Source organism: Taudactylus pleione, unplaced genomic scaffold (assembly GCF_031769625.1).
Source record: "Taudactylus pleione unplaced genomic scaffold, aTauple2 ptg000155l, whole genome shotgun sequence".
Classification (NCBI taxonomy): Eukaryota; Metazoa; Chordata; class Amphibia; order Anura; family Myobatrachidae; genus Taudactylus; species Taudactylus pleione.
The window spans coordinates 12,091,036-12,104,758 of NW_028284557.1; the positions used below are offsets into that span (position 1 = coordinate 12,091,036).

At 43.1% G+C, this 13,723-nt stretch overlaps 1 protein-coding gene across 2 annotated transcripts in view; it reads right to left on the bottom strand.

Moving 5' to 3' along the window:
* The window catches only part of LOC148521821 (trafficking kinesin-binding protein 1-like), a 66,619-nt gene extending 56,766 nt beyond the window's left edge, over positions 1-9,853 (bottom strand). Inside the window, exons 1-2 of one of the 2 annotated variants that reach the window (XM_088474685.1) lie at positions 9,582-9,853; positions 6,651-6,845 (exon numbers count right to left, since the gene is read on the bottom strand). In XM_088474685.1, coding sequence (XP_088330811.1) covers positions 6,651-6,756 — 106 coding nt within the window. In that variant the 5' untranslated portion in view covers positions 6,757-6,845; positions 9,582-9,853. Of the gene's footprint in view, positions 1-6,650; positions 6,846-9,581 lie in introns of those variants that run through there. The other variant, XM_088474686.1, reaches the window with a different exon arrangement.
* Positions 9,854-13,723: the final 3,870 nt, after the last annotated feature.

Genomic DNA, 13,723 nt, shown 5'->3' on the forward strand with positions numbered 1-13,723 from the left:
GGGGCCGCCTACATCTATCTTGCCTCTGGGCGACTGGGATAAAGTTACACCACTGCTCACTAGCAATATCTGCTGCTGTCCAAGGAGAACATGTTTTCCAATACCTGTCTTACAACAGAATCTAGGACTGGCAAACTCGTACAGAAAACTTAGGAGAACAACGCTCATTAAAATAGCTTCAGCTTGAACTGGTATGAGTTTTTTTGTCATTCAACAGGTGTCTGCAATGTTTTATTTTCACAAATAAATTGTTTAAAGACTTTTAAATGTAAATAAGCTTTGGTTGCTATTAACATTTCTTTGGTTTTCAAACATTTGCTCGGCTATGATCCACCATAGGCCATGACATGCCAGGCCCGTCCAAAAGCCAGCTGAGCCACATTACGGAAAAATTTGGGAACCTCAGAGTGTATGACTGGGCACACTGCACATTGGCCTTTTGTCAGTAAGTCACTTGGTACAACTGGCACTGTCGCCATTTCCTTGTTTCTTCTTGCAATGGAAATGAAACAGTTAAAAATGTATTGGAGACAGCTGTTCTTAGATCTACTTAGTGCAGAATATTTTGGTGTACAGATGTGTCCACATATATCATACTTCCTTGCGCATTATACAGTCCTTCTAGTCATGCCATGGTGTGACTCATCAGCGCCAATCATATTTTCGTGCAACCTTTTACCTTCAAATGTGTCTTATTTGCAAAGTGATGCGAATCAGACGCACAAGCAGCTTCTGCTGATTAAAATGATATGCGGCATGCCTATATTCTGATTGTGAAATGCTATGTTACAGTGTTGTTGCATTTTGCATTCAGACACACTTGCAGTTGCACATAGAACATAGACAGGAATCGGTATGAATTACCGCCGGACCTAAGCTCAACGGATGAAATAGCAACGCCGGAAGGCCAGCACATGAAGATTCCGACTGAGGTGAGTAAGACCCCTAACATCTCTGGAGAGATCTGAAAATGGCTGTGCACCGATGCATCCCATCCAACCTGATGGAGCTTTGAGAGGTGCTGCAAAGAGGAATGGGCGAAACTGCCCAAAGAAAGGTGTGCCAAGCTTGTAGCATCATATTCAAAAAGACTTGAGGCTGTAATTGCTGCCAAAGGTGCATCAACAAAGTATTGAGCAAAGGCTGTGAATACTTATGTACATGTGATTTCTTAGTATTTTTTTTTTTTATTACATTTGCAAAAATCTCAAAAAAACTTTTTACATGTTGTCATTATGGGGTATTGTGTGTAGAATTTTGAGGACAAAAATTAATTTATTCCATTTTGGAATAAGGCTGTAACATAACAAAATGTGGAAAAAGTGAAGCGCTGTGAATACTTTCCGGATGCACTGTACATCTTGCTTCCTTGTGTATTAAACAGCTCTTCTAGTCGCGCCATGCTGTGGTGTGACTCAGTAGTGCTGAGCATCTTTTAGTGCAAATTTTTACCTTCAAATGCATCTTATTCACAAAAATAGGACGAACAAGCAGCTTCTGCTGATTAAAAATATACGTGGCATGCCTATATTCTATGTGCGACTGCAGGTGTATCTCAATGCAAAATGTGTTACAGTGTTACAGCCGCTAACACTGTAACGTAGCCAATTAATTTTTACCACTATGTTTTGGGATTGTAGACTCCCAAATAAAATATGCTCGCAAGAGGACAAACAATACAGGCTTATGTGCGAAAGATCTCCCAACTCGTCCATAAGAATCACAGCATCATAAGTTGGATCAATTAACCCAGATGGAATACAAATCAGTTCATGTAAGTATCTCCAAAATATTTAAAACACCACAGGAGGCCACATAATGCATTTAGTGTCTCAAAACTTCATCAGGGTCACCAGCATGAGAGGTTGTGGGCTTTGTGTCATGGCGTTGTCCTGTTGGAAGTATCCTTTAGAAGATTGGTAGACTGTGGCAATAGGGAATGCACATGCTCTGCAAAACTATTTAGGTAAGCTGTGGCACTACATGCTGCTCAATTGTATTATGGGCTCTAATGTTTACTCCCATTGGCATTACACTACTACTACCACCACCAACACCACTAGCCTGAACCATTAAAACAAGTTATCCTTTGTTAACTGTATAAACTATTGTTCATTAAAATCTGAGATAACCATACTTCCCATCTGGCACTAACCATTATTCCGCAGTCAGTCACTTATATAAAATTTTTACTCATTTTGGGATTTGGTCTTGCGCTTGTGTGCATGTTATTATGCTTTGAGTTCTTGCCACACGATTGCTTAATTGGATATTTGCATTAACAAGCAGGTGTACATGCATAGCTAATAAAGTGGCCTCTGAGTGTAAATATTTGTACATGATCCCCTTAGAATTTCTAAATATGTTGATGCTACAAGAACAGTGTCAGACTCTAATTGGTCTGGCCATCTCAGGTTTAACTGCCATGTGAACATATATATGCTCAAAAAAGCAGACTTGAGCTGTATGAATACCACCAAAGTACTCACTGAATAATATATGAAGAAAACAGAAGGAACATGAAACTTGTTATTCATATACTCCTTTAATAGCTAATCACAATTTATAGGGCAATGCACTCTAGTTTGAACTTACAAACTTACATCTACACCAGGAAGCTGTCCTGCACGTCTGTTTATTTGCAGACAGTACAAAGTCCACTCATTATCTGAAGGGACAGCTTCCTAGGCCCTCCTTGAGAAGGAACAAGGAGAGTACTGTTTACATGCAAGTCATAACCTCTCACTGAGTTAGTAATGTGGATGAACACCTGGGTTTTTCCATCCCCCATATGCCTGTGGCTTATGTACAATATAAACAACACCAAACACCTTAAAGCAGTGGTACCCAAACAGGGGGCCGCAGCACCACGAGACAACGCACAACACTTGCAGGAGTGTCGTGAGCCAGTGGCCCAGTCTCAAATCAAATAATTTGGGCTGGTATTTTTGTAGATTGGGTTCCTAACTGCCTGTTATCTTACAGAGGCAGCATGGGGCCATTTATACAGGCAACATTACTCAATATGTGCCTAGTCTATCCGTCCCCTCCTGCACATCCCCTACATTCTTCTGCTCCTCCTCCTTTTCTGCATGTGTTACATCGAGACCCAACAGACCTCAATGTAAGTAGGTTTCACTTCCTCCCTTGCTTTGTCCTAACTGCTCAATCCCCCACCTTCCCATATAAGGGGGTGGTAACAAGACCTCTCAATGGGTAAATGTATTCAACTCGTACATTTTCGTTTAATCAATAGTATGGCCTTAGTACAGATTACTTTTCCCCATACTTGTCTAAGGGGATACAGTCAATGTCCTGGTGGGCGCGATGCCGGCGCTGATATTACTGGCGCTGGAATTCCGACGCCTCTCACAATAACGACACAGGGATACCAAAGGTACATAGTGGGGGGGAGAGCTAGGTTTAGGGGTTAGGCACTTGGGGGAGGGTTAGGGTTAGGCACTAAGGGGGGAGGGTTAGGTTTAGGGTGCGGGGAGGTTAGATTCAGGCACTAGGGGGCGAGGTTAGGGTTAGGGAGATGGGGACAGTTAGTATACCTAACAACAAGTGTTGGTATGCTAGCCCTGTCGGGATGCCGATGTCAGGATTCTGACAGCCGGCATCCCACACCCAACCCTTGTCTAAGCATTTTATCCAACAGTATACAATCCCGGCATAAAAGAAATCAGTGTCAAGCCTGAAGCCAGGATAGAACGGCTTGCTGAACTTCACCGTTGGTTGCAAATCGCCTTCCACCCAGGTGCTTTATCCAACGAGATGGAAATCACTCAGTGTCAGGTCAGGGCTGTAGAGAGGATGGTCCAAGACCTCCCAATTGTAGCATCGTAACAAAACACACTTGTGGGGTGGTGTCATCGTGCAGCAATATGACGCCTGTTCGGCAGCAACCCAGGTAGTTTTCGACTAATTATAATTATCCTCCGCAGCCGGCTCAATGTGTCACAATAGCAGACAGCATTCACAGTATCTCCCTTGGTGAGGAAATCAACTAGAGGCATACCCTTGTGGTCCCAAAACACAGTCCATGACATTTTTTACTTTTTGCATGTAGTTGTTCTGAATTTCTTTGAAGGTGGGAACGATGCATGTTTCCATATCATGGATGCTTGCTTTATTCCCGGTGTCACATGATGCACCCACGTTTCATCGCTTGTAACAATACGCTGCAGGAACAGTACTCCCACCTCATGGTACAGCGTCAAGTGCACAAGAGACAATCCCATCTAATTAGTTTTGTGAACTTCTGTGAGTTGCTTTGGTACCCAGCGTGAACACTTTTTCCTGTACCCCAGTTGCTCATGAACGATGCTGTGCACAGTACCCACACAGATGTTCAGTTTGTCAGCAATATCACTAACTCAAATGGATCTGCCCTCCTGAATGAGACCTTCAATGCGGCACAAATTGTCATCCGTGGTGGATGTGCTTGGTCGTCCGGATCGCTGCTCATCTTCTGTCCTGATGTCTGTCCTACTGTTATCATAGGCAGTGCACCAAACCTGTTTCTGTGACATGACGTTATCACCGTACACCTCAATAAGTTGCCAATGAATTTCAGCTGCTGATGCGCCCTTTGGGGGTCATTCAGACCCGCTCGTGAGCGTCAGTACGCTCGCAAGCGGGTTCGATGTTCCCCACTGCGCATGCACATGACGGAGGGAGCTCTGTTGTGCGCATGCGCGAGACCCGGGGAGCGACGGGCTTTCCATCGCTCCGGGTCTCGCACCAAAGGGGGCGTGCTGTCGATGTTGATTAACAGCACGTCCCCTTTGGTGGTCGTGCCTGCCAGACGGAGGCGTTCCCATGGGAACGCCTACCGTCTGAAGCCGGCCCCACTGACATCATCTATCAGAGCCAAAATCACTCCAGGGCTTGTGGCAGGGAGACCCTACCACAGGGTCTCCGTCGCAAGTCCGATGGTCGCGATGGTCAAGACCATCGCGACTATCTTTTTGGCCGCTCGCATATGCTGTGGGTGGTCACCCACAGCTATACGAGCGGCCAGGAGGCCGCTCCATTTTCATGGAGGAGGGCCCTGGTCAGAGCATTCAGCTCTGAATCAGGCCCTTTAAACACAGAAATATAATCACACTACGCACCTCAATGTTTGATCATGTTTCCACCAGCTCCGCCATCCTACAACTGATGTTGGAACACTATGAGTGATAGAAGCCATAATGGCTAATGGCTGTGAGGGGAAGCAATGGTCTACCCGCTCTGGCCTGGTGGGAAATTAGCATGAAATAAAGATTACACAAGTGAGAGGTCTTGTTATCTTAATTATTGAACCAGCTTTGTATACCCAATCTTTTGTCTGTGTGTTGAGGCAGTCTCTCTGTATGCAACCTGTATGTGCACCTGTCTCTCAGTTACCCTATCTGGGAATCTCTTGTCTCCCCCTTTTTGTGTAGGTCTCCTATTATCACCCCATCCCAGCTATTCCCCCTCCTTTCTGTCCAGTCTGCTCCCCCAATCCACTGTCCACATGCCCCACATCTTTTCCACAATCGTCTCCATTTCTCCCCTCTTCATGGTTTTCTTTTCTGTTCAATGTGACAGGCAAAACCAGTGCTGGTGGCTGCCAATCAGAAGCTAAGTAGACAAACAGAAGCACAACTGTATCCGTAATATGAAAGAATTTTGGAACCACTGCCTTAATGTAAACTCAGGTTCTTCTAGAGAGTTCAATTAAATATCAGTAGATGCATGGACACCTTAACTTAAACAGGAGTTAACACATCCAATACCTACCAATTACGTCAGATCTGTGCTTACAAGTTATTTGATGATGGACTGTAAATAATCTCAGCCTGCCTGCTGTTTTGTGTCTGTGGTTTAGTATCAATTCATTAAAAAGTCAACAGTATACCCTAACTTTGTGATTCCCTTAGGAGACCAATAAGAGGCTATCCAAGCAACCATTTTTCTCAGGGCTCCACCAGTTCTGGAATACAGAATTGGCAGATCTACTGTATTTTATGCAACATTTTAAATAAAGGAGGATGAGAGTTGTAAGCAGCAAAAATCCATAATTTCTGATTATTCTTTTCGCTCACACTTCCCGTCCAGAGCATCACTTAGCTCTTGTTTTCTGTTAGGACTGTGAGTACAGCTGCCTTGCCAAGCTAGTAAAATGCATATATTAGCTGGTAGTACATAATTAATGAGTACCTATGGCAACGTTTTTTTTAGATCTTTGGGGAAAGGTTACTAAAGGCTTATATAAAAATTTTCATCTTAACAATCATGTACTGGATGCAAATGTATGAACTGGGCACACCATGCATCAGCACTGCCAGCACTCTAGTAAGGAGCGCATAGAACCAAGGATAAGAGTCAATACTGCATAAACATTGCTATTGAACACTTTAGCGATTACAGGTACATTTAAATTGAGTTCTGCAATTCATTTTGAAAAATATATTTTGTAAAGACATAGAAAGTTATTTATGAATTTATACCACATTTGCAGCAGTAAATGGAAATATAAGCTTAAATGTTGCTGAACTGCAAACCCTGCTGGATTGTACAGTATGTTGGCAGATGTGGTTGAAATGAAGAGCAACATGGCCTCTACCAACCAATTATAAAAAAGTAATTATGCCTGGTGGACACCACAGCTAACTCACGGAAATACTTTAGGGTCTCCTCTATCTGATCAGGGGTGAGGCGGAGAGGGACATCTGGTGGCAGCAGAGGAGTGTGCAGCCAGTCATCATGTTTATATCCAAACATGGTGTCCGCGCGCAGGGTGTAGTGTGGGAGCTGCTCCTGCAGCAGGCTGATGATCTCCACCTCCGGGACATATCCATTTGTGCACACGTCTGAGGACAGTTTAGAAAGGGGGGTGATTAAAGAGGTGCTCTGAAAAACAACATACTACTCTGGTTGTACATTTCAGAAATTATAAAAAGTTAAATCGACATCTAATATCTAAACATTCTTTTTAATTGCAAGTTCAACAGAAAAAATGAACTTCTGTAATTACCCTTTTATTTTCCTCACTGCTAGATCTTTCCCTCTCTCTCATGTGTAATGATTTACACTAACATTAGCCAGGTAATGCCAGAAAATAAGAGCAGAGTGACGGAGAATATGATAACTGGTTGCCTAGGACTTTAATGGTCAGGAGGCACCTTAAACAAGCACCCGTGACACCTCCACACAAAGCACCGGCCACAGACGTGTAAGAAGGTGCACAAGAAGTAGATACTGCTTCTCAAGGTCAGTGTTAAGCTGGAAGTATGGAGTTTAGCTATAATGTCACAACCAAGCTGCACACTACCAGATTGAGGAGTCATCTTCACCTCCAGTCTGCACTAGTAAAAAGTAGCTGTCTCAATGCCAAAGAGTGGACGCTACCTAGGTGCAACTAGGGCTTGCACCCCCACCAATTGTGTGCATTATACTGGAACGACTTGGGGTGCAACAGAACAAAGACTACTTTTTGTTTTGTTTTAACACAGACCCACTTTACAGAGTTACTATGGCAAGATGACAATTAAACCGCTTGTGGTCTCCCTTTTTAATGGAAACCATCCCATGCTGTCTGCCACTGGAGATGGCTGAGGATTTAGGGAGGGGTGGGGTTGTTGATTTTTCATAGCTCTCCATTGTTGGGAGCCGCAGCTACAACCCGTTGTGGCTTACAGACAGGAAGCCAGCCGCCATCTTCTTCCTTCACGTCCCTGTTGCTTAGCTATGGGGCCGCTACTGCTGAATGACCAAAAGGGTTATTCTATCTCAGGGACCCACTCCTTTAATGAGTATTCAGATAAATGCTCATGGTTTTAAATGGCAGGGATTGCTAAGCCTCACTGCCAGAGATAGTTTCTATGCTACCCTGCTCTGTGCTCGCTGTGCATACCAGTGCCATGTCTGATGAGGATCCTGACCTTGGCTACTGTATTTTATGGTATGTATTCTGTCTACTACTTGTCCTGACCTCAGCTACATTAATGGCTACTCTTTGTTTGCTGTTTGTTCTGACCTCGGCCACGATACTGGAAGTCCACTGCCAATCAGGAACCACACTACTGGATATCTACTGTCTGCCATAATCTCTGTCTGTCTAGGTTTACTAAGGTATGCTTCTTTGTCATGTGCATTATTTTTTGGTAGTCTCCATATTCCTACCCTAGCTGCCACTACTCTGAGCCTGAAGTCATGGAGGCATAGGGAGTACAGTACCAGTGAGCATGACAAGTTCTATAGGAAGCGTGGTTTACTAAAGATGAAAACCTCTGAATGTCTGCTTTTATGGATTACTTGAAGAGGTTGCATAAGCCATAGCACCTCTGCTCCACACATAAAACTGAAAAAAACATGTACTGCAGCAATTTTGTTATATCTTTTTAATAGGTCGGTCAGCCCTTACTAAAGTGGGTGATTAGCAAGTCAGCATGTAAATCACGACAAAAGAAAAACAATTCGCTATTTTTCCCACTATTTCTGCAAATCAATGCAACCTGAAACTGTAAGAGACTGAAAATAAATGAATGTTATTTCTCACACCCATTAATTTTGTGTCAGTACGTGACCAATGTCTACTACTGACCTTTGCAAACAAAGGAACACTGCAACACTGCCAATTATGACAAACGTCTAAAGGTTAATGTCATAAGTAAAGGTTGGCTATAGTTTGAGATAGTAACAACTGACAATATAAATGGCCACTGTCCTTAAAACAATAGCAGAAGAGCCTGTGATTCCAGTCATTTTGAAGGGCATCCTTTGGGACTAGAATACAGCTTAGGGACAAGGACTATGTAATGATTATAGAGAACACTGCCCTCTTTTGTTCACTCATGATATGACTAGCATAAAGGCTTGTAGAATGTATGCACTAGTAAAGATTGTACAGAGTTTAGGGCCTGATTCAGCAAGAAATACAGTTGCTTATACGCACGCAATTGGCCCATTGTTGTGTTCTGTGCATGCATCACAGTGCGAATGCACGAACTAGCCACTGCGATCGGGACTGCGATCGCAGAGACTACACAGACCCATGGCAGAGTGATTGACAGGAAGCGCCATTTGTGGGTGGCGACGGGTAATGGTGGTCGGGTAAACGCAGGCGTGTCAGTGCGTTGGGATGGCGTTGCAGGGGCGTGCATAAATTATCAATAGCGATACCTTACGTAGCCTGAGGCCTCATAGCATGCGCTGAAGTAAGCAATTCCTGAGTGAGGTCTGACCTGCCTTAACTGTGCCAATGGTCCAATGATACCGATTATTTTGCTATGCTGCCAAAGTATACTGATGTAAGGGGAAGTGGGCGTCCTTATATTAGGCAGCGATCGCAATGCAAATGCAAACATTTACATATCACCACTATTAGCAACTGCGTTGCGTGCATATAAGCAGAATATCCTTGCTGAATCAGGCCCTTAGTCAGCAGCTGAAAGATGTTGCAATAGCTACAGGTCCAGAACAATAAAATACTTAAGTACACAGCACTGTTGATGCACCAGGAACTATTCTCTTTAGTTCTTAAGACTTTCTGGCACTAATGGACTTGACCTAAAAACATACAGTAGCAGTAGGCCAAGGTTTCTAACCTGTGATTGTAGAAGCATCTTTGACATAATGGTGGCTTTTTACTGATGTTATTGGTGTTTCATTGTCCTGTGACGGAAGTTTGATTGCAGTCCCTTGGTGACCACTGGGGAACGCTAGTGGATATGTGGCAGCCTCCTCACAGAATTCGGAGGGGTCCAGCTTGGCAGGAGTCAGCGGGGAAAACAGGCTGCCATACGCCGGAGATTTGAGAAATCCAGGCTCTGGTAGGCAAAACAGATATCCGGGCCTCTCTTCAGCTAGGCTACTGCAGATAGCCCTAAATGAAAAACAGAGAAAACACTCAAGATTAAATTTAAATTGAGAATAGCGCCAGCTATATACATTCCAGCATAGATTATACTTTTGTCCAAAAATAAGAATATGTACATTGTTTTTGTATTGAAATCCCTAAAATAGACAAAAGAAGGAAATTCCCTACTGAGGGAGTGAACGATTTTCCCATTAATGAACTAATTGATCAAAGTAACCTCAATTTATACAGTATTTCAAACCACTTTACTTTTATTACTGCAGAATACCGTAGACAGGACAATACCATTATTTGTTATTATTATTACTACAATGTTCTTTTTAGTTTGAGTAGAGATACAACAATATCATCAGTGATGACAACAATGGGATTAAGCCAAGGCACAAATAAATATTACAAGAACCTTTAACTTTCTCTATTGTTCAGAGTAAAGTCTGCATACGTCCAGCAATCCTCAAATAGAATAACACAAATACAACATCAATAGGGGCCAGGGAAAGTACCACACCAGGTAAGAAGAAGAGCAGCATATTTCTTTAGCAAACCAAGCAGAACGGAGAGTTGTGCTTAAACTGACCTATATATTGGGTGATTAATCCCCATATACTATATAAATAAATAACAATCTGTACAGCATGATCCAGATACACGAGTAAACTGGCAATACTGTTTAATGACTAATTTAGCTGTTTGGCCTGAACGTTGGCTCTTTGTCAGACACAGTGGATGTAGGTCATATTATTTAAAAGGGACATCCCTCAAGCCAGGACAGCATAGTTACATGTCTGTCCACTACTGTCCAGACAGGTGATGGCTTCTCATCAGATACTAACCTACATTAGTGCCCTTTTGGGGGCAAGACACACTGATTTGACTTAAAATTACTTAATCTGGCAAAATAGCAACATAACTATTGTATATTTCATAATTTAATTAGAAGTCAGAAGAGCCAAAGGTAAAATTCCCATTGCTCTGTTTTAAGGTTTGTTGATCTCTAGGAAGAAGAAGTTCATCCCAGTACTGACACTTCCTTGCATGGTTCATGTATCCAAAGAAACAAAAGGAAGAGCGGAGAGACTGTACACAGCTGTCCTGCCAACTGAAACAGCCCATTTACTCAGTCATTCGCACAGCCAATTTTGTGGTCTTAGACCAACCTGTAAGTGTGTATGCGAGGGTGCGTGGTAGTAGAGGGTGGTCAGTAGTTAATTCATTTTTCGGAAGTTTCAGTTGTCACTGCCTGTGACCACTGTGCTGAGATATAAGAACACGTACTGCTGCCATACTGAATAAAACGACACCAATGCATTTCAATAGATAAGTCTTTGCCACTGAAACATACCACCAGAGGGGCTATTACTGGCAGCAACCGCTATTATCTACAGATGAAAAGCGAAAATAAGACTTATCGGTGGCAAAAGTGGGACTATGGATCTTGAAAGTGGTTTCCCATTTATAGATAAATCCAGCTGAGTGCTTCGGTATTCAGTGTCTAATTTTGTGGCCTAACTGTGTTTCATTATTTTGCACAACATTTGTGATGCTCATTACCCCCATGTTATTGATAAATTCTTCTTACGCAAGTATTCACTTACTATATTGCTAATGGCAGTGATCGGCATTGAGCTGCAGAGAGGTGTCAGCAGGGGGGATTAATTATACTGTATATTCTTTTCTCTAAAAGTTATGGAGCATTCCAGGGTCTTGATTCTCTCTCTGATACTGTTGTAGGTTACTTTTGCTTCTTTAAGTTATAATTTGCCAGCAAATTTATTCTGTACATTACAATATTTTGGGATTTAGTATAATAATTGATGTTTGCCATACATCTACGGCCCCAAATACTCATTCTGCCAAATCATGGATCAGCGGCATCAATGATCATCTATTTGTCAGCAAATCGAGGAGATTCAACATGTTAAAAATCCTCGACTTGTCAATTCTGACTATTTTCGGTCCGGGATCTGGGAATCGAGATTGTTAAACATGTTGGCTATCCCCAACTTTTTGTAATGTCACTACTTGTGCTTTCCGTCATCTTTCATTCTTGTTTACTTTTTTTTACTTTCAGAAAATTAGAATATAAGCCTTTTCAGTGGTTTTAAGATTACATTTTGCTCCACCCCCTGCCCCAGTATTTTCTAGGGATAATGACTGTAAAATTGCCATTATTATTAGTAGCATTATTATTTTTTTTCAGGTGCCACATAATTTCCACACCTCCGTACACAGGGCATATGCAAGTAACAGTGAAACTTGACATATCAAAAAGGTACAGTAAATGTAAAATTACATATTTTTGGAACAATGCAGAGCGCAACCAACAAACTAGGTATGAGGCGTGGGAAGGTGGGTGCCGGGAGTGTTGGGTAACTCAATTGTATCTTGACAGGCAAGTGACGATGACTTACAGCGAGTGAAAGGCAGTTCAGCAATCAATAAGACAGTACTCAACACAGGGCAGATAAGGAGATAAGAATAAGGATGACAAAAGATAGTGCCAGGGACAAATATGAGGAAGGGGGCCCTTGCAGTGAGGGCTTACATGCTGAGAGGAGCAGTGAACAATTAGAGGATGATCTATGGAGAAGAGAAGGTCAGGGGATGTGAGACTGGAGGATGAATGGTGAAGGAGAGGTGAAAATTGTAGTGTGAGCAGGAAGGGGAGGGAGTGCGAGTAGGAAGGGGAGGGAGTGTGAGCAGGAAGGGGAGGGAGTGTGAGCAGGAAGGGGAGCGAGGGGAGGGAGTGTGAGCAGGAAGGGGAGCGAGGGGAGGGAGTGTGAGCAGGAAGGGGAGGGAGTGTGAGCAGGAAGGGGAGCGAGTGTGAGCAGGAAGGGGAGGGAGTGTGAGCAGGAAGGGGAGGGAGTGTGAGCAGGAAATAAGGTCAGAGATGTAGGATGAGAACATACAGTTATTAAGTGCTTTGTGAGTGAGACTCAGGAGTTTGAACTGAATTCTGAGGGGGATGGGAGCAAATTTTTAAAACACATTATCTCTCTTCAAATAATAATCTGGTGTGTTGAGGGCGGGGCCACGATGATGCGATCGTGCCACCACGCCCCCTGCACCACCCACTTTCCCTGTCACCACGAAACATCTCTGCCAACCTGGCTGCCCCCCTCCCGAAGGAGGGGGCAGCAAAGTCGGTAAGTATGGTCTAACTCAATTGAGTGGAATTCTTCCAATCTGAAATGGTTGATAACAGAACAATTGCTTGCCCTTTGGCCATATAGTATTTACATAAAAACAACTATCTCAAATTCTGTTAAAGGTAAGAAAAGCATTCCATATAGATGTATATTGTAAGCTTGCAAGCAGGGCCCTAATTTGTCTATTAATAACAAGTGTTGTTTTATTGCTGTGTTTTATTTTGGAATGTAATACACTACAGAGCATGTTGCATATAAACAAATGTTAAAAACAAAATTTATAAATGCAACTATTATTATTAATGTAAATGTGCCACACTGTCCACAGTGCTATACAAAGGGGAACGGTATGAAATACCGCGGGACGCATGCTCAAATCCCGACGTTGGAAGAGCGGCAGTGAAGATACCGACAGGAAAGTATTTAAACTATTACTAACCCTACCCCCCTACCTAACCCTAACCCTCCCTTAGGGGTGCCTAACCCTAACCTATCCCCCAAGTGCCTAACCCTAATCCTCCCTGTAAGTGCCTAAATCTAACCCCCCTCTTCCCTGCAGCCTAAACCTAAGTCTCCCGGCAGAGGTGTATCTAGGGGTCTGAGCGCCCCTGGCAAAATAAGGGACTAGTGCTCCCCCCTCCCCTCCCATCACAGTTATATTACATTATTGGTACACAACACAATATAATGTATAAAGTGTCATATAGCCAACAAGGAAAAA